We start from the raw sequence: 24,813 nt of genomic DNA on the forward strand, positions 1-24,813 counted from the left end.
CCCTGCCTGCCCTGCCCAGCCCTGCCTGCCTGCCTGCCCTGCCTGCCCTGCCCAGCCCTGCCTGCCCTGCCCAGCCCTGCCATGCCCAGCCTCCCCAGCTCTGCCCAGCCCTGCCCTGCCCTGCCTGGCCAGCCCTGCCCTGCCCTGCCCAGCCCTGCCCTGCCCAGCCTCCCCAGCTCTGCCCAGCCCTGCCCTGCCTGCCCTGCCCAGCCCTGCCCTGCCCAGCCCTGCCCTGCCCTGCCCAGCCCTGCCCAGCCCTGCCCTTCCTGCCCTGCCCTGCCCTGCCCAGCCCAGCCTCCCCAGCCCTGCCCTGCCCTGCCCAGCCCTGCCCAGCCCTGCCCTTCCTGCCCTGCCAGCCCAGAGCAGGCAAAAATAGGTGCCAGAAGTGAAACTTGTAGCTTGGCTAAAGCACTTTTTTTGCTTTTCTTTCCCCTAAATCATTATTTCCCCTTGCTGTGCAGTGAAGGCACAAACTCTGTGTATGGCTAGAGCAGGGGAAGCAGTGCTGCTCCCGAGGTTCTCTGCTGTGCTGTGTGTGGTGGCCCTGGGCTCTGACACCGTCCCTGTTTGGGACACACGTCCTGTGGGTGCAGCTGGCAGCTCCTCTCAGCTGTGGGCAGCAGGGCAGCCGTGTTCATGGGCAGCAAAAGGCGCCAGTGACCTTTGAGGTGCTGCAGGAGGTCAGGGCTGGGACAGCCCAGAGAGACCTTATCATCCTGCTGCCTAATTAGTGCTAATGAAACCTGCAGGGCCGGCCTCGGGGAGCACATGAATCAAGATGAACGTGTGTGGGATAATCTGGCTCTGTGATATTAGGAGGATAATTTTAAACTAAGAATGATTATGTAGTGTATTCAAATTATGTGCTGGAGCGGCTGAGTCAGCTCCAGCTCTGGCTCTGCCTTGTTTAAATGCCGTAGGATTTTTTTCCTAAATTTGGATGCCTAAAAGCCTGTTAGACTGTCTACAGCAAAAATAAGCTCGAGTTCCTAAATCAGGAAACTGGTTTGCAACCGAAATTTGATTTTTACCATAATTTTTAATTTTTTTTTTTCTTGGGAAAAAAAGCCTAAGTAGAACTGGTTTTTGAAATTACGTTAGCTTCGTCAGATGTTCCGATGGATGAGTCATCGGCGTTTCCTGGAAGCTGAGATAAAGATGTCTGAACAATGGGGACATGGATGGCAAATGCAAATCTTGTGGGAGCTGCAGATGTGCCGAGGACTCCCCATCCCTGTGGTGGGGAAAGTGTCACACAGCGAGGGGCAGGGGATTGGGGAAAGTGTCACAGTGAAGGGCAGGGGATTGGGGAAAGTGTCACAGTGAGGGGCAGGGGATTGGGGAAAGTGTCACAGAGAGGGGCAGGGGATTGGGGAAAGTGTCACAGTGAAGGGCAGGGGATTGGGGAAAGTGTCACAGTGAGGGGCAGGGGATTGGGGAAAGTGTCACAGAACAAGGGGCAGGGGATTGGGGAACGTGTCACAGTGAAGGGCAGGGGATTGGGGAAAGTGTCACAGAACAAAGGGCAGGGGATTGGGGAAAGTGTCACAGAACAAGGGGCAGGGGATTGGGGAACGTGTCACAGTGAAGGGCAGGGGATTGGGGAAAGTGTCACAGAACAAGGGGCAGGGGATTGGGGAAAGTGTCACAGTGAGGGGCAGGGGATTGGGGAAAGTGTCACAGAGCAAGGGGCAGGGGATTGTGGAAAGTGTCACAGAACAAGGGGCAGGGGATTGGGGAAAGTGTCACAGAGCAAGGGGCAGGGGATTGGGGATTGGGGAAAGTGTCACAGTGAAGGGCAGGGGATTGGGGAAAGTGTCACAGTGAAGGGCAGGGGATTGGGGAAAGTGTCACAGAGCGAGGGGCAGGGGATTGGGGAAAGTGTCACAGTGAAGGGCAGGGGATTGGGGAAAGTGTCACAGAGCAAGGGGCAGGGGATTGGGGAAAGTGTCACAGTGAAGGGCAGGGGATTGGGGAAAGTGTCACAGAGCGAGGGGCAGGGGATTGGGGAAAGTGTCACAGTGAGGGGCAGGGGATTGGGGAAAGTGTCACAGAGCGAGGGGCAGGGGATTGGGGAAAGTGTCACAGAGAGGGGCAGGGGATTGGGGAAAGTGTCACAGAGCGAGGGGCAGGGGATTGGGGAAAGTGTCACAGTGAGGGGCAGGGATTCGGCACAGCCCCACACCAGCCCTCTTTGTCTGGGGGGCTGCAAGTGTTCCCAAACCTGCTGCTGTTCCCAAACCCATTGTGCTGTATTCCCAGACCCTCTGCTGTTCCCAGACCCTCTGCTGTTCCCAAACCCATTGTGCTGTATTCCCAGACCCTCTGCAGTGTTCCCAGACCCTCTGCTGTTCCCAGACCCTCTGCTTGGAGCTGATCTGGCTGCAGGTGCTGCAGTGGTGGCTGCTGAGCCCCCACACCCCTGGCTCTGGGGATAACCTGCACAGCTCCCAGCTCTGCTCCTGTCCCTTGAGTTACACTCCTGCTAAGGCATCTCCTTCATGTTCGAGCTGGGTGTCCCAATGAAGTGTAAAAGCTTTTTCTACTTTTCGTTCAACAGCTGGAAAGTCTTAAACTTCCACATTTCTCTGCTTTTTTTTGAATTCTAAGAAAAAGCTGTAAACCAGAAGTGTAAGTTGCTTGAGTGATGATGTTGGAGGTTGAAGCTCTGGTGCCTTGTGTCTGAGACAGCACTTGGTATGATAGTATTTTATCTTCTGATGTAGAAGTGTTTGTTTTTTCTAAATAGAACATATGAACTCTGTAAAAGTGACTGCTACTTTTTTACCAAGAAGGCTTAAAAATATATAAATGTAGCATTATTATTATTATTCTTATTATTCTTATTCTTATTCTTATTCTTATTCTTATTCTTATTCTTATTCTTATTCTTATTCTTACTGCTGAAATTGGTGAGCATCTTATTTCTTCTACCTCAGAGAGGTAATTGTTAGTTGTTCAAGTCTCTCTATTTTGTCACTGCTTCAAAAAATACTAATTCTTCTGACTTGTTGTTCCCCTTTGTGTGACACCTAAGGGTGTAGAGTAAGAACCTTATGTTGTTTAATACAAAGAAAAGAAAATCCTGTAAGCCTATTGCACTAACCATGTTGAGAGTGGCAGATCATGGCTCTGATTCTTCTCTAATGAAGGCAAAAGGAGAAACCCAGACCACTTGAGCAGGTGATCCTTGGGTGATTTACCTGTGTGACATCCCTGGGGCTCAGGGCAGTGCCAGGGCTCTGGGGCAGAGAAGAGGTGATGCTCAGGCCTGGGAGGCAGATGGACACATGGCTCATTCCAAGGAAGCTCGTAAAGCAGTAACCCTTGGCAAAAAATGAAAACATAAACAATGCTCAAATTCCTAAGGCCTGATTTGCCATTTTTCTCCTCTCCAGCCTGTGTGTCTGCCAGCAGGCTGAGCTCCAGAAGAGGAAGCAAAGGGAAAAGTGGCAAACACATGGGGAAAATGGGGCAATTGTTAGGCAGAGTGGCAAACAGTCCATTAGCAAACCAAACAATTGAGAGCACGTGTGTTCCTCTGTGGGAAGATAAATGGTGTTTTGAAATCTTATCAGGTTTTGGACAGAGGAGTTGCAACTAACTACAGCCTTCACAGCTCGTTTTACAGCTTCAGCTCTGCCTCAGCAGAGGGAAATTAAGCAGAAATTAAAAGATTGCACTGCAGCATTTGCACTGTCATTTTTTAAAGGCTGTGCATAATAGAAACCAGCGTGGGCTCCTGTTCCAGTCAGGAGCTCTGCTGGGCAGAGTCAAAATCAGTAAAATTCTGAACTGGTTTACAGGGAGGATGTAAAAAAGCATAAAACCGGAAAACCTCACGTCAAGAACATCCAGCCATTTGTCCCAAGTGTTAACTGAGTGATCAGGAGCAGCCTGTGGGGCCTGTCTCCTTCCCAGGGTGACCCCAAGTGTCTGTTTTTCCTGGTTGCCAAGGCTCACTGAAATCTGCTGGAAGCAACAAATTACATTGGAGACCGAACGATCACATCTGGTTTTTGACTTTGGAGAAATGCTGGTGTTTCTTTGTTGGGACTGCAGAGGCTGCTGAGCCCAGCTGGATGTTATTGGGAGCTCCTGCCCCGGGTGCTGCTTCCTGCAGGAGCTGCTCCCGTGTGCCAGGCTGAGCTGAGAGCTGAGAGCTGAGAGGGAGCTCTGCCCCAGGTGAGCAGCCAAACCAGAGGAGGTCACAGCCCTCCTGCAGGGCTCAGGTGCAGCCATCCCTGCACACACACCAGCTGGGCTTTGGGCTGTGTCTGTACCAGGCAGTCCCTGATGCTCCGGGCTGCTCCTGCACCAGGGCTCCCAAACCAGCCCCTGGAGGAAACAGCAAGAGCTGCTTTTATCCTCTTCCAGAGGTCTGTCTTGTCCCCCATTTCACAGTGCCACTAGGAGGATTACTGCTGTTGAAATGAGATTTAAGTTGATGCTGAGTTGTCAGGTCCTGAAATGCAGGATTATGCAAGTGAGAAAACCTTCAGGTTCACGGCTGAATTTATTGAAATACTTATGACTTATCCTCTTCATTAGGAAACATCTCAGGATTTCACTGATGCAGAGCACATATGGAGGTAGTTGAAAGCAGCTGCAATGTTTGATCAAATAAAGGAAAATACATCTGATGAAGTGGATTTTTGAAGAAGAAGAAGAAATCCAGTGTAGTGCTGCTGAAGGGCTTCACCCTGGCACGAGCAAGCTGCTTCCTCAGATTGCCTTTTTGTTAAACTCCACTCACTGGATAAACTTCTCAGCTGTCAGCCCTGGAGATCCCAAAAAGTTGTCTGTCTTTTCAGAGAGGGGATGGTGGGGTGGTAGTGCAGCTCTGATGGGAGAGTGCTGATGGTTCTGAAGTTTGCTGACAGGAGCAGCAGGGGAAGGGGCCGGCTGGGGGAGCAGCTTTGGATCCAGCTTCATCTCAGAGCACTTCAAGTCCTGTCAAGTTCCTGGAAAGGCTCTCTTCAGCTCCAGATTTCTCTGGACCATTCCTAACTTGGCAAAATAGTACAGAAAACTAGCAAAAAGAGAGAGAGTGCTTTTTGAAAAGAGCAGCAGTTCTGGGAGGAAGCAAAGCTGGTTACTTATTGTTGGTGTGATTTCACTGAATTTGCATGGGTTAATTCCAGGCTTACATAGAGTCCAGGAGCAGCCAGCAAAGGCAGGGTAGCTACAGGTGTAGCAAGTAATTACCACTTTGCAGGAGTAAAACTCATTGTTTTCTGCTCTTTCTTTATCCTGGTGGGCTTCAGTCTAAGAACCTGTACAGGTTCAGTGCTGTTATTTGATACTGGGTGAGGAGAAGGTTGTGTTTTTTTAATTTGAGAGCATCTTTCCTTGTCTGGCTCAGGGAGAGGTTCTCAGTTCCTAGGAGCCTGGCAGGTTTTTAGGTGTGCAGTAACCACCACAGCAATGTCAGGAACAGCACAGTTTTCCTTACTTTGTTCTGTTATATAGGAACAAGAGCATGCAGATTTAACTGAAGACTTTTAAAAACAATAGGCAGAATGAAATGTTTTCTGGGTCCTTGGGGCTTGCTGTAAACTGACATTGGTGAAGCAAATTCTGTGAAAAGAAAGGGTACAGTTGGTTGAGCTCTGTGCAGAGTTCAGCCATCAGCAGCAGCTCAGAGCACATTGTGCCACAGAGACAGGGTGAGTGCAGCTGGGTGCCTGCTGGCTCTGCTATCCCTGCCCATTTCTTACAGTGCAGGCAGTGTTTAGAGCCAGCTGTAGATGGGAAATTGTGCCTGGAAATTCAGCTTTCTGGTTGTAGGGTGTGCTCAGAAAACCATCTGCATTGACACACCATTGCTTGTCTGGTGCCCTGGTAAAATCTTCCCTGCAGTGAGCTGAGTCAGGAGACAGCCTGGATGTCTGCAGTGTCTGTAACCAAATAGAAATGCAGGTGAGCTGGGAAGGTCCTTGACTGGGCAAACTGAAGGGTTAAAACTCACTAAACACTCCTTAGAGGAAGCAGAATAGTCAGTTCTTTGTATCTGCATTGTTATTTATTCCTGTTGTTGGTTGAACACTGGCTGCACCTCGTGTCTGTGGAACAGTGAGGTGCTTCCCTTGCAGGATGGAGGGATGGATGGATGGATGATGGATGGATGGATGATGGATGGATGGAAATCACAACTTCAGTTCCAAGTAAAGTACCTTAAAATGCAAAGCTCTTGTTAACAGTGGAGCACAAGGAATTGTTTAATAGAAAAAGAATTGATTTAAATATTTCCAGGTACTGGAGGGGTGTGGTGGGGCTGGTCAGCCCAGCAGCACCTCAGCAGGCTGGGCATTTGTTGCAGAGAAGTGATGATGAGTGGAGCTGCAAATGGCAAAGCAGATGTGCAGCACAGAGAGAGCTCTGCAGCCAGGACCAGGGTTTGGGTGTTTTTCTGTGGCTGCACTGAACAGGAGGAACAGGGATTTTTTATTTGATAAAGGTGATTAAGTCTCTAACTAGAAGGGAAGACAAGGCAGGAGAGAAAGAAATAAAGGAAGGGACAGAAGAGTGACAAAAGGCTGAAGAGGTCAGATGCTGCTTTGCCACCTGGCAGATAACACAGGAGAGAGGGAGGGCTCTGGGAGAGAGGGGAAGGGGAAGGGGAAGCAGGAGTACAGCACAGGAGGTCAGAGATCCTGGGGATGTGGTGTGCAGACAGGCTCCACGACTCCTTGACAAAATGTGTCAGCTTTTCACAACAGATCTTTTGCACCTAGTTCCAAAAGTGTGATTAAATATAACTAAAGAGAAGAATAACACTTGCTGATGGAGTGTTTTTCTGTTTTTTTACCGTGGATGAAAGCACACCTAATTTTGCCTTGTTGGAATCCTTTAGCATTTGGCATCATTGAGTCTGGCACTGAAAATCAGAAGGGAAATGAGGTCTCCTGTTCATGTTTAGTCCATTTGCTGAAGACACTGCTAATGTTTGTAACAATGTGAAATATTTCACATACCATGATGTAGATGTTTCTGGTAATTTTAGATACCTGAGGAATTAGACACTGAAAAAGTGGCAGCAGTGGAAGGTTGAAGTTAGTAGTTGTACTTGTTTTGTTCTGGGCCATGCACACACTGCAGGCTGTTTGTGGATGTATGTGTGCTCATTGAATATTATATACAATATATGTGTGCTCATTGTGTATCAGATATATGTCTGTATGTTCCAGTTTTTTCAGGCTGTGTGTTTTGTGTGTTGACTTTGGGTTTGTACACAAAAAGGAGCCTTCAGAAGCTGCAAAGACCTTCTGTGAATTAAGAAGCTATTTTATGCTTAAAAAAATTAAAAACAGTAGTTGCTAAAAATACACCCGTATTTAATATTTAAATTTTGGAAAGCATTGCTGGGTTTTATGGTTGTCTGGAGTACAGCCATGGGTCAGTTGTCCAGCACTATCTGTAGTTGTTCCATTCTTTCCTCTCTGTTCTGTTTAAATGACAAATAATTAAGTGTTACTGAGTGACTGCTCAAGTTCTGTTTTGATCACCTGACAAATTACTCGGTTCAGCTGCTCCTTCACACTGTGTCAAAGCTGTGTGGGCCCTGGGAGCTGCAGAAGGCAGGATTCCAGGGAAGGGCAGGATCAGCTGCTGGGAGCAGCACATCTCCAGCTCCCTGGAGCTGCTTCTGAGCTCCTGGGAGTGATGGTGAGCAGAGCTGGCACCACCAGCTTGTTCCTTTGGAGGGCAGGAAGTTCTCATTTTCTATTTCACTACTTTGCCATTTTACTACTTTTAGAGTGAGTCAGGCCTCATGTAAAAAAAAAAAAAGGTAATGGAAAAGACAGGAATTCAATATTTGGTTTATTTCCTTTTAATACGCAGAAATAAGTTTCCTCTCATAGATCTAAGTGAAATATATTAAAAGAGAATTTAGGTTTTTGAAGAGCAAGCACCTGTTAGGCAGCTCTGCATCCCAGCCCTGAGGCTGATGCTCTGATCTCTGGAGCTTTGATTCTGCCTCACACGTGCTGAACTTGGGGAAAAGTGCTTCTGCAATGAGCTCATGATCCCTCTGAATGTTCCTGTTTGTTTCATCAGCCCACTTGGCTCCCACTCGTGGAAAGTTCTTCATTTCCCACCAGCTCAGTGGCTGAACAGCTGAAGTGGGAGTGTTTGAGGTGGTGTGGCTGAGCTCCCACTCACACAGTCTCTGCAGGGATGCATTTCCTGCAGCTCAGTGTCACCAAGGGTGGTGGCACTGCTGAGATGTCCTGACACACATCAGACTGCCAGGGGCAGAGACCACAGCATCACTGGGCTGGGAAACACCTCCCAGATCACTGATCACCTTGTCACCCAGCCAGAGCACTGAGTGCCACCTGCACCATTCCTTGGACACCTCCAGGGCTGGGGGCTCCAGACCTCCCTGGGCAGCCCCTTCCAGTCCTGACCACCCTTTCTGTAAAGGAATTCTTCCTGCAAATGCTGCATCTGTGGAACAAATACTGCTCCCCTTGCCTTTTTACCAGTGGGTTGGGGTTTGGTTCTTCCTGCTGGGTGACCTCCTGTGGGGCTGGGCCCAGGAGCAGAGCTCTGCCTCGGGACAGGACATGGCATTGTCAGTGTGAAAATAAACACCCAGAGGCAATTCCGACCCCAGAGCAGTGTTTGGCACGGCTTGTGATTATTTAACTTTAGAGAAACAAATCCTGCCACCTGTGCTTCCCCCGGTGTGCAGTGAGCTGCTGTGCTCACAGCTGGGGCAGGGGAGGTGGCTGCACCTCTGTGCTCTGCACCCCCTGCCCTGCCAGCCCTGCAGGCACTGCACACACCTGCTGCTCTTAGGTGTTCCTTTGCTCCTCTGCTGGCACTGGCACGTGTTTCAGGAGCTTTTCTGAGCGATTTTCCCCTCCATGTGTGGCTGACAGAGTTGAGCTTTTCAGGACTTTTGCATCAATGTTCACCATGCAGCTGCATTTCTGAGCACACAGAGCCTCTCACCTGCTCCCACTCTGTGTGAGTATCTGTTCTAACAAGGAGTTGCATTTTTAAAAGTAAAACCTATGTAAGGGCTTTAGCAGAGAGAGGCTGGAGAGCTCCTGAGAGCAGGCAATGTTTCCTGGTAGCTGTAATTGTATTTGCACTGCCCTGGTGGGGACAGAGCAGAGAGATACTGTCTTTATTTGCACACTGCCTTACAGTGGGTCTTTTGTTCTGTCCTTTCACTGTCATTTTGTTTCATGTGGAAAGTGAGCGAGGCCAAACCTCTGGGGTGGAAGGTAGCAGGGGTGCAGAGTGTGTGATTACAGCAGAGCTGCCTGTTAGAGATGCTTAAATGAGTGCACACATCCATCAGGCAGCTTTGTCTTTGTGAAATATTGATCTGCAATATCAATGTTAAGAGGCCTGGAAAGCACTTAGTGCAGGAAACTATTCCTGAGCTGTATGAGAAAAAACCTGTGAGTGATACAGGGCCTGTTGAGCCCTCTGTCCTGCCTTCCCCTAGTGCAGCACAGAGCTGAGCAAGGAGCTCAGCACTGGTGTGGGCTGAAAGCTCCAGCTGTGCTTGATGCTTCCATGTGCATGTTAATGATTATTGAATCGTGTCATGGGCGTGCCTGTGGTGGAGCTGGACGCTGACCCGAGGGCAGGGAGGCTGGACACTGTTATTGTGGGGATGGCCAGCTGCCCCCAGGGGAGAAATTCAACAGAGTGCTCCTGCTCTGTGCTCTGCTGACCCTCCAGATGAGAAATTCACAGTGCTCATGCTCTGTGTGCTCTGTGTGCTCCCCCTGTGCCTGTCTGTGCTGCCTTCACAGGACACTGAGCTTCCTTCCCCTAGCCAGGGTGTCCTCCCTCCTCGTTTTCCATGGAGCTGTGGAGTGCTCCAGGGCTGGGTTTGGTTTGGTTGGTTTAGTTTGGTTTGGTTGGTATGGTTTGGTTGGTTTGGTTTGGTTTGGTTGCTTTGGTTTGGTTTTTTGAAGGAACATGACCAGTGTATCCCAAAGCACAGTGGAAGTGGTGCTGCATGTGGGTCCCAGTGCTGCTCCAGGGGCCTCCAGCCCTGCCCTCCTTGGGGCTGCTGCCTGCAGGGGCTGCAGGGCAGTTTGTTTGGTTAGGAACCTTTTGCTGTGCCTCACTGAACACTTGAAAGGTAAAACAAACCTGATGTGTCAGCCCTTGTTTACCCACCACACTTTCCCTTTCCTAGCCTTGCTTGCTTCAATTTGTTCTTTGTTAAAGACTTTTAACTCTCCCTTTGCCTTCTGATGTCAAATATATCAACACTTTTTGGTATCTTTTTTTGGCCCCTGAGGTCTGAATTACTTTGCTTGATCCTCCCTGTAAGAATTTTTGAACTAGAAATTTAGTTCAAGTTTCTTTATTTCTCTGCTGCTGTACCCTTTATTATTTATATCCTTTTCTTCCCTCATTTGCCTAAGCAGTAAAAAACTATTACTCAAGCTTGTCATCAGTTGGCCATGGTTTGGTGCCTTTCTTTATCTAGCTTCTAATTACTTCCAGTTTGTCTTTTCTCTTGCCTCTCTGGATGATGTAGTAAAATCTTGGGTTTGTATTTTTCTAGTCCCTTTATTAACACCCAGTGCTGTTATCCCCTCATCAGTGATGGCACAGGCCATATTTCAGCAGTAATGGGTTCTTTCATTGCCATCAGGGAAATCTGATCTTCCTTTCAACTTCCATCCCCACTCCTGAGGCTTCTGCAAAGTGTCTCTGTGGTCTGAATGCAACTGCCTGGAGAGGCACCCAAGCCTGGTAATTCCATCACCAGCACACTGTTCTCAGGGGCTCTTGCTGGTGTTTCCTTGTCCAAGCTGAGCACTTGGGGTGTTCTCCCCCAACACACCTGGGGTGTGCTGAGGTGGAGGAGGAGCTGGGCAGGTGGGTGTGGGGTCACAGCTCGACTGGGGGAGCCTGTGCAGGAGCCTGCAGTGTTTGTGCAGCAGGGTATCCCATCCCATCCCATCCCATCCCATCCCATCCCATCCCATCCCATCCCATCCCATCCCATCCCATCCCATCCCATCCCATCCCATCCCATCCCATCCCATCCCATCCCATCCCATCCCGGTGTCTGGCCCTCCTCTCCCCTCTGCCCTGCTCACATGCTCCCTTTTTTTCTCCAGAAGTGACTAAGCTTCCTGTTATTGCACTCTGTCAGTTTTTCCCCAGTGCTGCTGCCGTGTTGGGCAATATTTACTTGCTGTGCTGCTGTCCCACTCTGCTCTGCCCTGTTCCCACACACCTCTCAGTTTGTCCTTTGCAGCCCTCAGGGATGTTCACATTCCCTCTGCTGGGTTTATTTCCACTGCAGCCAGGGTTCATAGAGAGCTGTGAGCCCCAGGAGAAGTTCCCTGGATGCTGCAGGAATGCACTGTGGGCCCTGTTTGGTGTGGGGGGGGAGAGCTGCACTTTGTTTGAGATGTGAGCCCACCTGGCAGGGCTGCAGCCATCCCTGGTGATGAGTGTGTCCATGTGCATGAATTGTTCTGCCTCCCTGGAGGCCTCAGGCACACTTGGATTGAGCAGGGCGTTCCTCCAGGGGTGGGAATGGAAGGAGCTGCTCAGCAGAGGGATTTCCCTCTGGAGCTCCAGGGCTGATGCTGTGGGGAGGTGGCTGCTGGGCACCCCTGGCAGGTGGGCAGTGCCTGCAGGGGTCTCTCATGGACCCCTGGGGCCAGGAGCTCCCCCAGCCCAAGGCAGGGGGGTCAGGGGGGCAGGGGGTCCCTGCAGGGCTCGTGCACCTGCCCCAGCACTGCCCTCACTGGGACCAGCACAGCAAACAGCCCCAGACCCAGTAAACACCCCTCTGCAGGAACAAACAGGAGTGGCCGTCAGAGCTGACTCGGGGCCTTGCCTTGTGCTGCCCCCAGGGCTTGTTCCTGAGCATTCAGAGCAGCTGAATGGTGCTGCAGGGGGGCTGGGGCCGAGGGGCTGTGCCCGGAGGGGCTGTGCCCGGAGGGGCTGTGCCCGAGGGGCTGTGCCCGGAGGGGCTGTGCCCGGAGCGCTGCTGGCTGCTGGCAGGGCTGGCCCAGGGCAGGGACAGCCCCTGGCAGCTGCTGCTGGAGCTGCTGCCAGCTCGGCCCTGCCTGTGCCCAGCTACAGTTAATTACAGGTGGGGAGGGAAACTGGCTGCAAGCAAACAGGGACAGAGCTCTAGTGCCTGAGCTTGGGTGTGAAAACTGACACAAATGTCACAGCATGAATAGTTTCTCATACTTAGAATTAAACCACTTGTGACCCCAGGCTACAGCAGGGCTGGCTGCACAGGGAAAGAGCAGCTCTTTTGTTTTATTGTTTATGGCACTTTAGCACTACAACAAGTATTCATTTGAACTGTTTACTTTGGTGCTGAATTCTGCCAATTACCAAGTTGCAGCTCCATGGGGTTTATGGTAGGGGCACGTGCAGGAACAAAGGCCAAGGCTAACAATTCTACTTACATGATAATTATGATATGGCTGGGAGTTGAAAGGAGAAGAGCTGTGTTTGGTCTGTCTTGCACATTTAAGGAAAGATGCAAGACTAGTTTTTTGTCAACTTAATCTTTATCTTTTCATGATTGTTCCTTGATTTTCACTTTAAACCAGGCAGTATGAGCTTTACAAAAAAATTCAAAGTGCCCAGTGCCCTTAATTGCCAGCCAAAGGAAAGGGGAAAGGTGTGGGGTAGGAGGGTGCCCTGGGTGGGATGGGGTGGCAGGGGCACACAGCAGTGCCCTGGAGGGGGAGCTTGGCAGTCTCAGGGGCTGTGGTGCCCTGGAGGGACAGGCAGTGCCCTTGGCAGGGGGAATGTGGCAGTGCCCTGGGGTGGCACCAGGCTGGTGTGTTGCCCATGAGGTGAATGTGGCTGGGTTCATTAATTCCTCCTGAATTGCTGATTAAGGGGCTGCTTTCTGCCACTGGTCCTGGGAAGCTGCACTGACTGATTTTAAAGGGTTGTTTTGTAGGAAATCACTGTCTTGTCAAAAGTTCCCTCTTGTGGAAAACAGGTGGAATTTTTTCTTAGAACTCTTAAAGATTCCCTGTTTTTGTTATGGTGTTGCTTTTTTTTTTTTTTTTTTTTTTTTAAGATAAATTCTTCAATATTATTTAGTTCCTAAAATTCTTATTGGACAGTGGCAGTGCTTTCTGCCTTGCTCAGGTGCATTTGTGGGATTGTCCTTTCAGTCACAGTGGGATCTGGTTGGAGCAGGCATGCACTGGCCTGATGTGTCCTGTTACTGGAAGCTGTGAGTGGTTTTCCTTCCATTCCTGTGTGAACTTCTCCTGTTCTTTGGGTTTGCAGGGCAAAGGGCAGCACTGGCTGGTTCCCCACACAGCTGTGGTGGTGACAGCCACGACCCTGCACTGTCAAACCTGTGGCCACCCCATGCTGCTGCAGGGGCTCCATGGCCCCTGTGACCTGCTGTGACATGTTAGTGTCCCCTGTGGAGCTGATCTCCAGGTTCAGGGGTCTGTGGGGCAGTGCCCTCAGACTGAAGTGCCACGAGGGTGATGTGCCCCTGCACTCCTGCAGCCTGGCCTCTCTTGTTTACTGAATGGCCTGGATGTGAGCTGTGCAGAAGAGCCAGAAGTGTCCAGGTTTTGGTGCCAGAGGCAGAGCTTGGTGTCAGCAGCCCAGGGCAGCCTGTCTGTGGGTGCAGCCCCACAGTGTGCCTCTGCTCTGGGAGCTGGGGCTCTGCAGTGCCCAAGCTCTGTCCCTGGCAGCCCTGGCAGCTCTGCCCACACCTCCACTGCCACTCTGGGTCATTTTGGCAGTGCTGGAGGCGTGTGCTGATTAAGTGGGAAGGTTTGGATGTGATCAAGCAGTGTGTTTCCATCTTAGGCACTTTATTGTGCTGTAAAATGTCCCTTGCACGTGTGTGGTCAGGGACCTGGAGCTGTTTGCATTCCTGAAAATCCCAGTGCTGCTTTCAGGGATTTCACAGGGTGTCCTGCAGTGGCTTTTCCAGCAGAGGATTGTTCTGTGCTGGGATTGTTCTGTCAGCCCTTGCAGAGCCACAGTGCAGCAGATTTCTGTGTGTTGCTGCTGAGAGAGAGTTAAGACCATTCCTCATGCTGCTGATTCAGGCTGGGGATCCTTGTGCACTCTGGGGGAAAGCTCCTGGTGCTGAGAAAGCAGCTGCTGCCTTCCCGGGTGCACCCAGCACTGCTTCCCACAGTGCCAGGAGTGCTCTGTGCTGAGCCCAGGTAGCTGTGCTGGTGCTGTGCCCTGGGGAGGGTCACTGCCTTTCCCCACACTCTGTCAAAAGTGCATCTTAGAGCAGAGCTCAGGGGATTCATTTGAGATCAGGCTTTGGTACTGATCCCCAGAACTGTTCCCAGTTGGGTGGCTGGCCTTGGTTTCAGGAAAATGTTGTATTTATCTATAGGGGTGGGTCCAGGCAAATTTCTTCTTTCAGCAGAAATCCTTCCCTGTGAGGGTGGTGAGTTTGGGGAGGTCTGGCACAGGCTGGCAGAGGAGCTGTGGCTGCCCCTGGGTCCTGGCAGTGCCCAAGGCCAGGTAGGACAGGGCTTGGAGCAGCCTGGGGCAGTGGAAGGTGTCCTGCCCATGCAGGAGGATTGGAGCTGGGTGATCTTTAAGGTCACTTTCAACTTTAACAAGTCTGTGATTCTGTGGTGCTATGAAATTTCCCATTTAGAGCTTTTCATCTCAGAGTGCTCTGTTTCACCTGTGCTCAGTTGTAAACTAAAATCCTTTTTTTAAATAAAGTTTAATAAACTTCCCAAATTTCAGTCATAATTCATTGTTTAACTTCACTTGAATAAAATAATATTTTATTAATTACTTTTGCCACTAATGTTGGGGAATTAATTATTTTTCAATCAATAATATATTTGCTTGACAAATGTATTCTAATCATATTTAAATTAGCACATCAAGATGCTGTACTTGCTAAAAACAAGGAGAAAGTACTACTAAAAGGATAACAATAAGGAAAGGCATAATTTTTATATAAACTGTCAATAAAAACCCCAAGCAGGTGGATGTGTTGGCATTTCAGGATTCCAGCAGTGAGTTGCAGTGTCTGGGCTGCAGTTCTCAGCAATGCCTCTGCCACAGAACTGCAGCCATGCAGTCTGCAGGCACTGACCTTCAGGCTGGCATGCTGCTGGGCACAGGGCTGATTTATGGCTGTGCTGCTCATGCTGCTGCTGCAGTGTGTCCTGTGTCACCTGGGCCAGCCCTGCTCAGCCAGGGGGTGCCCAGAGCCACCTGAGCCTCTGCCCAAGCCCAGGGGAGCAGGGGGACAAGCCCAGAGGAGCAGGGGGACAAGCCCAGGGGAGCAGGGGGACAAGCCCAGGGGAGCAGGGGGACAAGCCAGGCAGCCAAACACAGCCTGGGAAGGGCAGTGAGGGGTGAGAGTGCAGCACAGCTCAGGGAGCTTCTCTTCCCTCTTGTTCTGGGGCTCCTGCTCCCCTGAATCTTGGGCACAGCTGGGAGGGCTCTGTCCCTGTCACATCCAGCTGCAGGAGGGGCACATGGCCTGTCTGATGGGGCAGGGGGATGCCAGGCTGGGGCACAGGGTGGCTGGGGACATGTCTGAGAGCTGCAGGAGCTGTCAGGGGTGCCAGGCTGGGGCACAGGGTGGCACTGGGAGCTGCAGGAGCTGTCAGGGGTGCCAGGATGGGGCACTGTGGCACTGGGAGCTGCAGGAGCTGTCAGCGGTGCCAGGCTGGGGCACTGTGGCACTGGGAGCTGCAGGAGCTGTCAGGGGTGCCAGGCTGGGGCACTGTGGCACTGGGAGCTGCAGGAGCTGTCAGGGGTGCCAGGCTGGGGTCACTGTGCTGGGCTCAGTCCTGAGCTCTGTGCAGAAGCACCAGCACAGGGATGGTGCCTCTCTCCTGCTGCTTGTTTGCTTTTTCTGCCCCAGGGCACATTCCTTGAGAAGCTCTGTGCAGTGCTCTGTGTCACTGTCAGGGATTCCAGCTGTGAGCAGGAGTGTGCAGCACAGCAATCCTGGTACCTGCTCTGCATCCCCTGCTCTGGGCTCCAGGGGAACCTGCACTGATAAACAGGTTAACTCTCCGTGTGTTTCACTGATCTGGACATAAAGTCATTCATTCTCCTAAATTGTGAGCTGTTACATGCCTGAGTGAGGATGCCATGGATTAGCAGAGATTGCTCCAGAAGGAGTTGGCAGCACTGGCAGTTGAAGGAGCAGCTGGAGCTGTCTCTGTGGTTCCCAAGGGTGCTGTGACCCTCGTGCCACCCCTGGGGGGACACAGCCCCTCGGGCTGGGGGAGGCTGCTCCTCCTGCACCTGGGAAAACACAATTCCCTTGTCCCCTGGGGTGCAGCTGGAGGGTGCTTGGGAGGGAAGGAAGTGTTGCCCAGTCTCAGGCTGCAGTCTGTGTGTCCTGGGAGTGTCAGCATAAATACTGATGGATTGGTACAAATGCTGTGTCTGTACAGACATGGGATTATCCAAACATTTGTAGTATAACCAAGATCAACCACAAATTGTATTGAGTATTTATGTAAAATTTTTAATGCATAAATATGATAAAATTTATAAAAGTTAAATAATTTCTATAAGGACTTGTACATCCATATGTGGCTGATGCATTTGCTGATGCTGTTATGAAATGGGAATTGGGGTCATTTGGGGGAATCCAGCAGCCACCTTACCCAGGGCCAGCGTGGCTGGGGCTGGGCACTGCTCAGCTGGCATCACTGTGGCACAGGTGTGGCTGTCCCCACCTGCATCCCTGTCCCCATCCCCCTCCTCATGGCACTGGTGTGGCTCTGGGGGTCATTCTGAGGAGGGACCCACAGACAGCAGGGGCAGCAGGGAGGATTTTGCTGCTGAGCTGGTGTCTTTCCTTCTGTTTGGTGCTGGCAGTCTGCTTGCTCTGTTTGCTTTTTTCTTTCTTTTTTAAATCCTGTTGTATTTCATGGCAGGAGGACAGCTCCCGTAGGAGTGCTATTAGCTGTGCAAGCCAAATGATCCATTAGAGGGGCTGAGGCTTTTATGTACCAGAATCACACACAAAGACGTCATTAAGTGGCCACTTTGGTGTGTTTTCCCATGAAATGATTCCCAATAAAATGTGTCTGCAGAGTGCTGCCATCAGTATCCTGTGCCACAGCAGCAGCCCTGGGCAGAGCTGAGGGGGCTGCACTGGGGGATGTGTGTTCTCCCCCAGCTGGCATCCTGCTTGTTTGGGAGCCCCAGAGTGCACTGGAAAGGTTTCTCTGAGTGTTACTGAAAAGGTTTCTCTGAGTGTTACTGAAAAGGTTTCTCTGAGTGTGGCAGGCAGCCTCAGCACAAAGCCAACAGTTTATTTTTAAAAAGGAAGCCATACTTACATGGAGTTCAATGTTTTCCTGTGAAACACATGGGCATCAGGGTAAATAGTTTGACCATTTACAGGCAATAGCTGATGGTTTGTAGCAGCCATCCTCCTGCTGGGTTCAGGAGGAATTTGCTCTCCCTGACAGAGGGAGGTGTTTGTGTGTTTGCTGTGGGTCACAAGTGTTCTGTGTGCTCCAGCTGCACTGGTGAGTTGTGGCTGCTGCTGCATTTTGGCATCCTCAGCACGGGGGGCAGCCCCAGCACAGCTCCAGCAGCAGCCAGGCAGTGCCACAGCACCCTCAGAACAGCCACAAGTGTCTCAGGGACTGGAAATTGTGTCAGGCACTAATAATTGTTCAGTAGGGATGTTCACACAGGGCAGGGATGTGCAGCACTCACTGTTGGCCACAAGGAGATTTTTCTTTTGTCTTCAGGAGATAACCTGTTAAATGTTAGAGAGTTGTATGTCTGACCATGAACAGCTCCTTCAAATTACAGAATCACAGACTCAGTGATAAAGGAGACTGCAGTCTCAAAAGAGAATCCCAAGAAAGCTTTTCTGTTATTAAACAGGCAGTCAGGGTGTTTTCTGGAAGGAGATTTTTATCAGAGAGCAAGAATTGCATTGTATTCCCAACATTTGGGAAGTTAAAAAAGGGTGTGCTGTGCTTCCCAAAAACTGGAGTTGTGGGGAGGAGCCTGGTGGTGACCATACACAGTCTGGAAATCCCAGGTGTACTGTCACAGTCCCACACACCTGTCAGAGGATCCAAGTCTTCCAGAAATACCCTCCATTTTCAGAATGCAGAATTTTGGGAGTGATTTTTCCAAGGCATGATTGGTCATTCTCTTTTGTCTGCGTTTGCCACGTTTTCCACAGCTGTGTGTGTTCACATGAAGTGTTCTGTGGGGACTGAAGCCATGGTGTGTGGCTGGGGATGCTGCTGCCCTGTGGGGAGGTGCCTGGGACAGTGAGTTCCTGCTCCCCTGAAGGCAAGGTGAAACTTCCTCCCACTGCAGCTCCTGATCACCAGACCTTGCTGAGCCCTGTGCTCACCCCATGAGGTGTCACAGCAGGCTGAGCACAGCAAGGTCAGGCACATCCTGCTCCCATCAGCACTGCGTGGCATTTCTCCATTTTTGACCATGAAAGTGAACTATTCAGAGTAGGAAATAAATCTGTGTATTAAACACCAATAAAAGAAATGAATGCTGCTGTGTTCTGGTGAGAGCTGTGGCAGTGGTTTCCAGCCTGTGGTTTCCAGCTCCTGGGTGCTCTGTGGACCATTTGTAAAGGTCCATGGAATAAAAGTGAGACAAGAAACCCTGCTCCCAGACAGACAAATCTGCATTTCTTTTGGGAAATTCGCTAAGATCTGTAAATTAAAAAAGATTGAAGGTTAAAGGTGCCCTGGGCTCCAGAGCTACTTGCAAACAAGGAGGATGTAAGTGTTTTGATAGCAGCTGCTGATAGGAATGCATCAGCACAATTTACCTGGGGCTGTGGTGTGTTCTGGCAGTCTTTGAGTAAATACCTTTCCTTAAAAACCATCTTCCAGTGGATAGAAATGCTCCTCTCAGTGGGGAAAGAGTGAGGCTCCTTGTTTCCTGGGAGCCAGAGGACATTGCCTGAGATCACAGGAATGGTTTTTTATGGCTGTAAAGCATTTGAGTGTATGAAGTACATTAAGTGGTTGGGGTGTACAACACGTACTGCCAGGCTTTGGATCTCATCCAGAGAGTTGTGGAACAGCCTAAACCCAGCACTGAGATGAGGACATTGAGTCTAATCTGGATTCAGAGCTGGGTTGGCCAGCTGCTCCTCTCAGTCCAGCCATACATGTTGTAGTTCCATGTAACCCATTTAGCAGTAATTGTCTCTCTCAGTTTTACACTGTGCTCACGTAAGGTGGTGTCTGTAAATGTGTCTGCAGTCTGCTTGTGTTTGCTTTAGCCCATGGCATAAGGAACAGAGATGCAGCTTCTAATCCTGCTGTGCCCATTCTCTCCTTCAGGGTCGATGCTCAAGGGAAAACTGCAAATATCTTCACCCCCCACCACACTTAAAAACACAGCTGGAGATCAATGGCCGCAATAACCTGATCCAGCAGAAGAACATGGCCATGCTGGCCCAGCAGATGCAGCTGGCCAATGCCATGATGCCTGGAGCCCCACTGCAGCCTGTGGTACGTGCACTGCAGCTTCCCTGGGCTGGGCTGGGGCAGGGAAATCCCACTGCAGCTTCCCTGGGCTGGGCTGGGGCAGGGAAATCCCACTGCAGCTTCCCTGAGCTGGGCTGGAGCAGGGAAATCCCTCTGCATCCTTCCCTGGCTGGGCTGGGGCAGGGAAATCCCTCTGCATCCTTCCCTGGGCTGGGCTGGGGCAGGGAAATCCCTCTGCATCCTTCCCTGAGCTGGGCTGGGGCAGGGAAATCCCTCTGCATCCTTCCCTGAGCTGGGCTGGGGCAGGGAAATCCCTCTGCAGCTTCCCTGGGCTGGGCTGGGGCAGGGAAATCCCTCTGCAGCTTCCCTGGGCTGGGCTGGGGCAGGGAAATCCCTCTGCATCCTTCCCTGGCTGGGCTGGGGCAGGGAAATCCCACTGCATCCTTCCCTGGCTGGGCTGGGGCAGGGAAATCCCACTGCAGCTTCCCTGGGCTGGGCTGGGGCAGGGAAATCCCTCTGCAGCTTCCCTGGGCTGGGCTGGGGCAGGGAAATCGCTCTGCAGCTTCCCTGGGCTGGGCTGGGGCAGGGAAATCGCTCTGCAGCTTCCCTGGGCTGGGCTGGGGCAGGGAAATCCCACTGCAGCTTCCCTGGGCTGGGCTGGGGCAGGGAAATCCCTCTGCATCCTTCCCTCAGGGGCTGGGCTGGGGCAGGGAAATCCCACTGCATCCTTCCCTCAGGGGCTGGGCTGGGGCAGGGAAATCCCACTGCATCCTTCCCTGAGCTGGGCTGGAGCAGGGAAATCCCTCTGCATCCTTCCCTCAGGGGCTGGGAGCAGGGAAATCCCTCTGCATCCTTCCCTGGCTGGGCTGGGGCAGGGAAATCCCACTGCAGCTTCCCTGGGGCTGGGCTGGGGCAGGGAAATCCCTCTGCAGCTTCCCTGGGCTGGGCTGGGGCAGGGAAATCCCTCTGCATCCTTCCCTCAGGGGCTGGGGCAGGGAGATCCCTCTGCATCCTTCCCTCAGGGGCTGGGAGCAGGGAAATCCCTCTGCATCCTTCCCTGGGCTGGGCTGGGGCAGGGAAATCCCTCTGCATCCTTCCCTCAGGGGCTGGGAGCAGGGAAATCCCTCTGCAGCTTACCTGGGCTGGGCTGGGGCAGGGAAATCCCTCTGCAGCTTCCCTGGGCTGGGCTGGGGACAGGCAGGACAAGCTCCACACGAGGGAAATCCCTGATAACCCACTAATGAAAAAGTGCAGTTAATTAATAGTTTGTTTAAGAGTAATATTTAATTTCCTGTAATATTTGCCAGTTTGTTTTTCATTTACATGAATGAAGAATCAAAAGCATTACAGAAATTATACCCATTTACACAACTCCCATTCTGTTTTCTCCAGTAATCCCTGCATATTTTTGTTCATTATTTCCAATGTCTCTTGCTTCCAAACAATTCAGTCATTTCCTCAGGAATACAGAAACATGTGCTGTCCTCTGGTGTCTGCCTTAAGTTGATATGAAACAGAGAAAGAGTTGTGTTCACTCTGTAGTTGTTTTTCCCTCTAAAAATTAGGTGGGGAAAAAGCCTAAATGCCTTGAGTAACTGCTTTATTTAGATAGTGAAAGACAAACACTCCTGGCTGAATTTTATTTGGCAGTTACACTGCATTTGGGGGCAGGAGAGTTATTTAATCCTTGCTGCAGTGTAGCAGCTCTGTGTTGGGTTTTCACAGCATTATTTGGGCTCTTCACCCAGTTATCTTCACACCCACAAGGGCACTTGACTCTTATTTGAAAACATGCAAGCAAACAAAGGAAAATCATGTTTGCATGTGCTCTTTCTTCCACTGGTGTAATGTTTTAGCCTAACTAAAGCATCTCCTGATGCAGTTAGTGTCTGAATTCCTGCATGGCCAGCCTGTTGAATTCTGTAAAATGAAAGGACTGTGGCCCTGGGATCCTGAGCCATCTCTAGCTGCACCAGGGTCAGAAAAGCTTTGCCTGTGCCTGAAGTTGAGTGTGGCTGATGCTTTGTCAGGATTCTTTTCCCCAAGAGCCAGCATTGTACCTGCTGAGCCATGTCCCCTGGTAGCCCTGGGCTGCCAGTGACCCCACAGAGCATCTGCCATTGATGGTGGCACTGCTGGGAGCTGTCTGTGACCCCACAGAACATCTGCCATTGATGGTGGCACTGCTGGGAGCTGCCAGTGACCCCACAGAACATCTGCCATTGATGGTGGCATTGCTGGGAGCTGCCAGTGACCCCACAGAGCATCTGCCATTGATGGTGGCACTGCTGGGAGCTGCCAGTGACCCCACAGAACATCTGCCATTGATGGTGGCACTGCTGGGAGCTGTCTGTGACCCCACAGAGCATCTGCCATTGATGGTGGCACTGCTGGGAGCTGTCTGTGACCCCACAGAGCATCTGCCATTGATGGTGGCACTGCTGGGAGCTGCCAGTGACCCCACAGAACATCTGCCATTGATGGTGGCACTGCTGGGAGCTGCCAGTGACCCCACAGAACATCTGCCATTGATGGTGGCACTGCTGGGGGCTGTCTGTGACCCCACAGAGCATCTGCCATTGATGGTGGCACTGCTGGGAGCTGTCTGTGACCCCACAGAACATCTGCCATTGATGGTGGCACTGCTGGGAGCTGTCTGTGACCCCACAGAGCATCTGCCATTGATGGTGGCACTGCTGGGAGCTGTCTGTGACCCCACAGAGCATCTGCCATTGATGGTGGCACTGCTGGGAGCTGCCAGTGACCCCACAGAACATCTGCCATTGATGGTGGCACTGCTGGGAGCTGCCAGTGACCCCACAGAGCATCTGCCATTGATGGTGCATTGCTGGGAGCTGTCTGTGACCCCACAGAGCATCTGCCATTGATGGTGGCACTGCTGGGAGCTGCCAGTGACCCCACAGAACATCTGCCATTGATGGTGCATTGCTGGGAGCTGTCTGTGACCCCACAGAACATCTGCCATTGATGGTGGCACTGCTGGGAGCTGTCTGTGACCCCACAGAGCATCTGCCATTGATGGTGGCACTGCTGGGAGCTGCCAGTGACCCCACAGAACATCTGCCATTGATGGTGGCACTGCTGGGAGCTGCCAGTGACCCCACAGAGCATCTGCCATTGATGGTGGCACTGCTGGGAGCTGCCAGTGACCCCACAGAACATCTGCCATTGATGGTGGCACTGCTGGGAGCTGCCAGTGACCCCACAGAGCATCTGCCATTGATGGTGGCACTGCTGGGAGCTGCCAGTGACCCCACAGAGCATCTGCCATTGATGGTGCATTGCTGGGAGCTGTCTGTGACCCCACAGAGCATCTGCCATTGATGGTGGCATTGCTGGGAGCTGCCAGTGACCCCACAGAACATCTGCCATTGATGGTGCACTGCTGGGAGCTTGCTCTGGGAGCTTGCTGTGGGAGCATTGCTGTGGGAGCTGGGGGAGCAGAGCTGCAGAGGCTGCTGGGGATGCCTGTCCTTGCTCTTGCTGCCCTGCAGCAGCTGCACAGACACAGCAGTGCTCCCCTGCAGGCAGCAGCAGCAGCCCAGCTGGTGCACTGCAGGGCTGCCAGCGTGCTTTGGTGGCACAGGGGTGCAGCACAGTGCTCAGTGTCTCTTTCCCTCTCCTTGCAGCCCATGTTCTCTGTCGCTCCCAGCTTGGCCACCAACGCCTCAGCCGCCTTCAACCCCTACCTGGGCCCCGTGTCCCCAGGCCTGGTCCCTGCTGAGATCCTGCCCACGGCCCCCATGCTGGTGACAGGCAGCCCCGGCGTGCCCGTCCCCGCCGCCGCCGCCGCGCAGAAGCTGATGAGGACAGACAGGCTGGAGGTAGGAGCTGGGTGTGGGACTTACCTCACAGTGCTCTCATCTGTGCTGTCTTCTAGACAGGAAATGCTTCCCTTGTGAAAGCAGCAATGCAGGTTTCACTTGGGCTGGTAGTGCTGTGTCTTTGTGACATAAGAACAAGGAGTGACCGAGTGCTTGCACGGTAAGTTCAGGCTGCCACTCTGCCTCTGACCCTCCCCTGCAGAAAGAAATGGGAATATTTAGGAATGATCATGGCAGCAGCAGGAGTGGCACAAAGCTGTCAGTGTGTGCCCAGAAGGCATTGCCACGGTGGGGACACAGCCACTGAGCTGGGGAGAGGTGCAGGGCTGCACCCTGGGGTGCAGATGGTTCTGCCTCTGGCTCTGGGCAGGCACTGCCCACACTCCCTGCTGGCCTCCTCCTCCAGCTTATCACCCCTGCTACAACCCTGACAAGTGTCCTGCTCTCCAGCTGCTGCTCTCCCTTGCTCCCAATCTTCCTTATCTCAAAGGCCTGACAGTGTTTTCAGCCCCTTATCAGTGCTGTGGCAGCCTGGGCAGGGAGCCAGGGACCTGCAGCCTGCTGCTGTGAGCTTGGGGCACAGCCTGAGCATGGAGCACAGCCTGAGAGCACAGCCTGAGAGCACAGCCTGAGCATGGAGCACAGCCTGAGAGCATGGATCACAGCCTGAGAGCACAGCCTGAGAGCATGGAGCACAGCCTGAGAGCACAGCCTGAGCATGGAGCACAGCCTGAGAGCACAGCCTGAGAGCATGGAGCACAGCCTGAGAACATGGATCACAGCCTGAGCGCACAGCCTGAGGACACAGATCTCAGCCCCTGGGCACAGCCTGAGAGCACAGATCTCTGCCCATGGATCACAGCCTGAGGACACAGATCTCTGCCCATGGATCACAGCCTGAGAGCACAGATCTCAGCCCGCGGATCACAGCCTGAGGACACAGATCTCAGCCCCTGGGCACAGCCTGAGAGCACAGATCTCAGCCCGCGGATCACAGCCTGAGGACACAGATCTCAGCCCCTGGGCACAGCCTGAGAGCACAGATCTCTGCCCATGGGCACAGCCTGAGAGCACAGATCTCAGCCCATGGATCACAGCCTGAGAGCACAGATCTCAGCCCATGGATCACAGCCTGAGAACACAGATCTCTGCCCATGGGCACAGCCTGAGAGCACAGATCTCTGCCCATGGGCACAGCCTGAGAGCACAGATCTCAGCCCATGGATCACAGCCTGAGAGCACAGATCTCAGCCCGCGGATCACAGCCTGAGAACACAGATCTCTGCCCATGGGCACAGCCTGAGAGCACAGATCTCAGCCCATGGGTACAGCCTGAGGACACAGATCTCAGCCCCTGGGCACAGCCTGAGAGCACAGATCTCTGCCCATGGGCACAGCCTGAGAACACAGATCTCTGCCCCTGGGCACAGCCTGAGAGCACAGATCTCAGCCCCTGGGCACAGCCCTGGAGCAGGTGTTGGCAGCCCTGTCTGGGTGTGGTGGTTAAGAGGCAGGGATGG

General features: G+C 52.2%; 1 protein-coding gene across 35 annotated transcripts in view; it reads left to right on the forward strand.

Moving 5' to 3' along the window:
- Window positions 1-24,813, forward strand: part of MBNL1 (muscleblind like splicing regulator 1) — a 67,929-nt gene that overhangs the window by 24,559 nt on the left and 18,557 nt on the right. For all 35 annotated transcript variants that reach the window (XM_056499046.1, XM_056499044.1, XM_056499041.1 and 32 more), the window contains 2 exons: window positions 19,302-19,472; window positions 23,099-23,293. In XM_056499046.1, coding sequence (XP_056355021.1) covers window positions 19,404-19,472; window positions 23,099-23,293 — 264 coding nt within the window. In that variant the 5' untranslated portion in view covers window positions 19,302-19,403. The remainder of the gene's footprint in view (window positions 1-19,301; window positions 19,473-23,098; window positions 23,294-24,813) is intronic.

This window comes from Oenanthe melanoleuca, chromosome 9, assembly GCF_029582105.1.
Source record: "Oenanthe melanoleuca isolate GR-GAL-2019-014 chromosome 9, OMel1.0, whole genome shotgun sequence".
In the NCBI taxonomy this organism is placed as follows: domain Eukaryota; kingdom Metazoa; phylum Chordata; class Aves; order Passeriformes; family Muscicapidae; genus Oenanthe; species Oenanthe melanoleuca.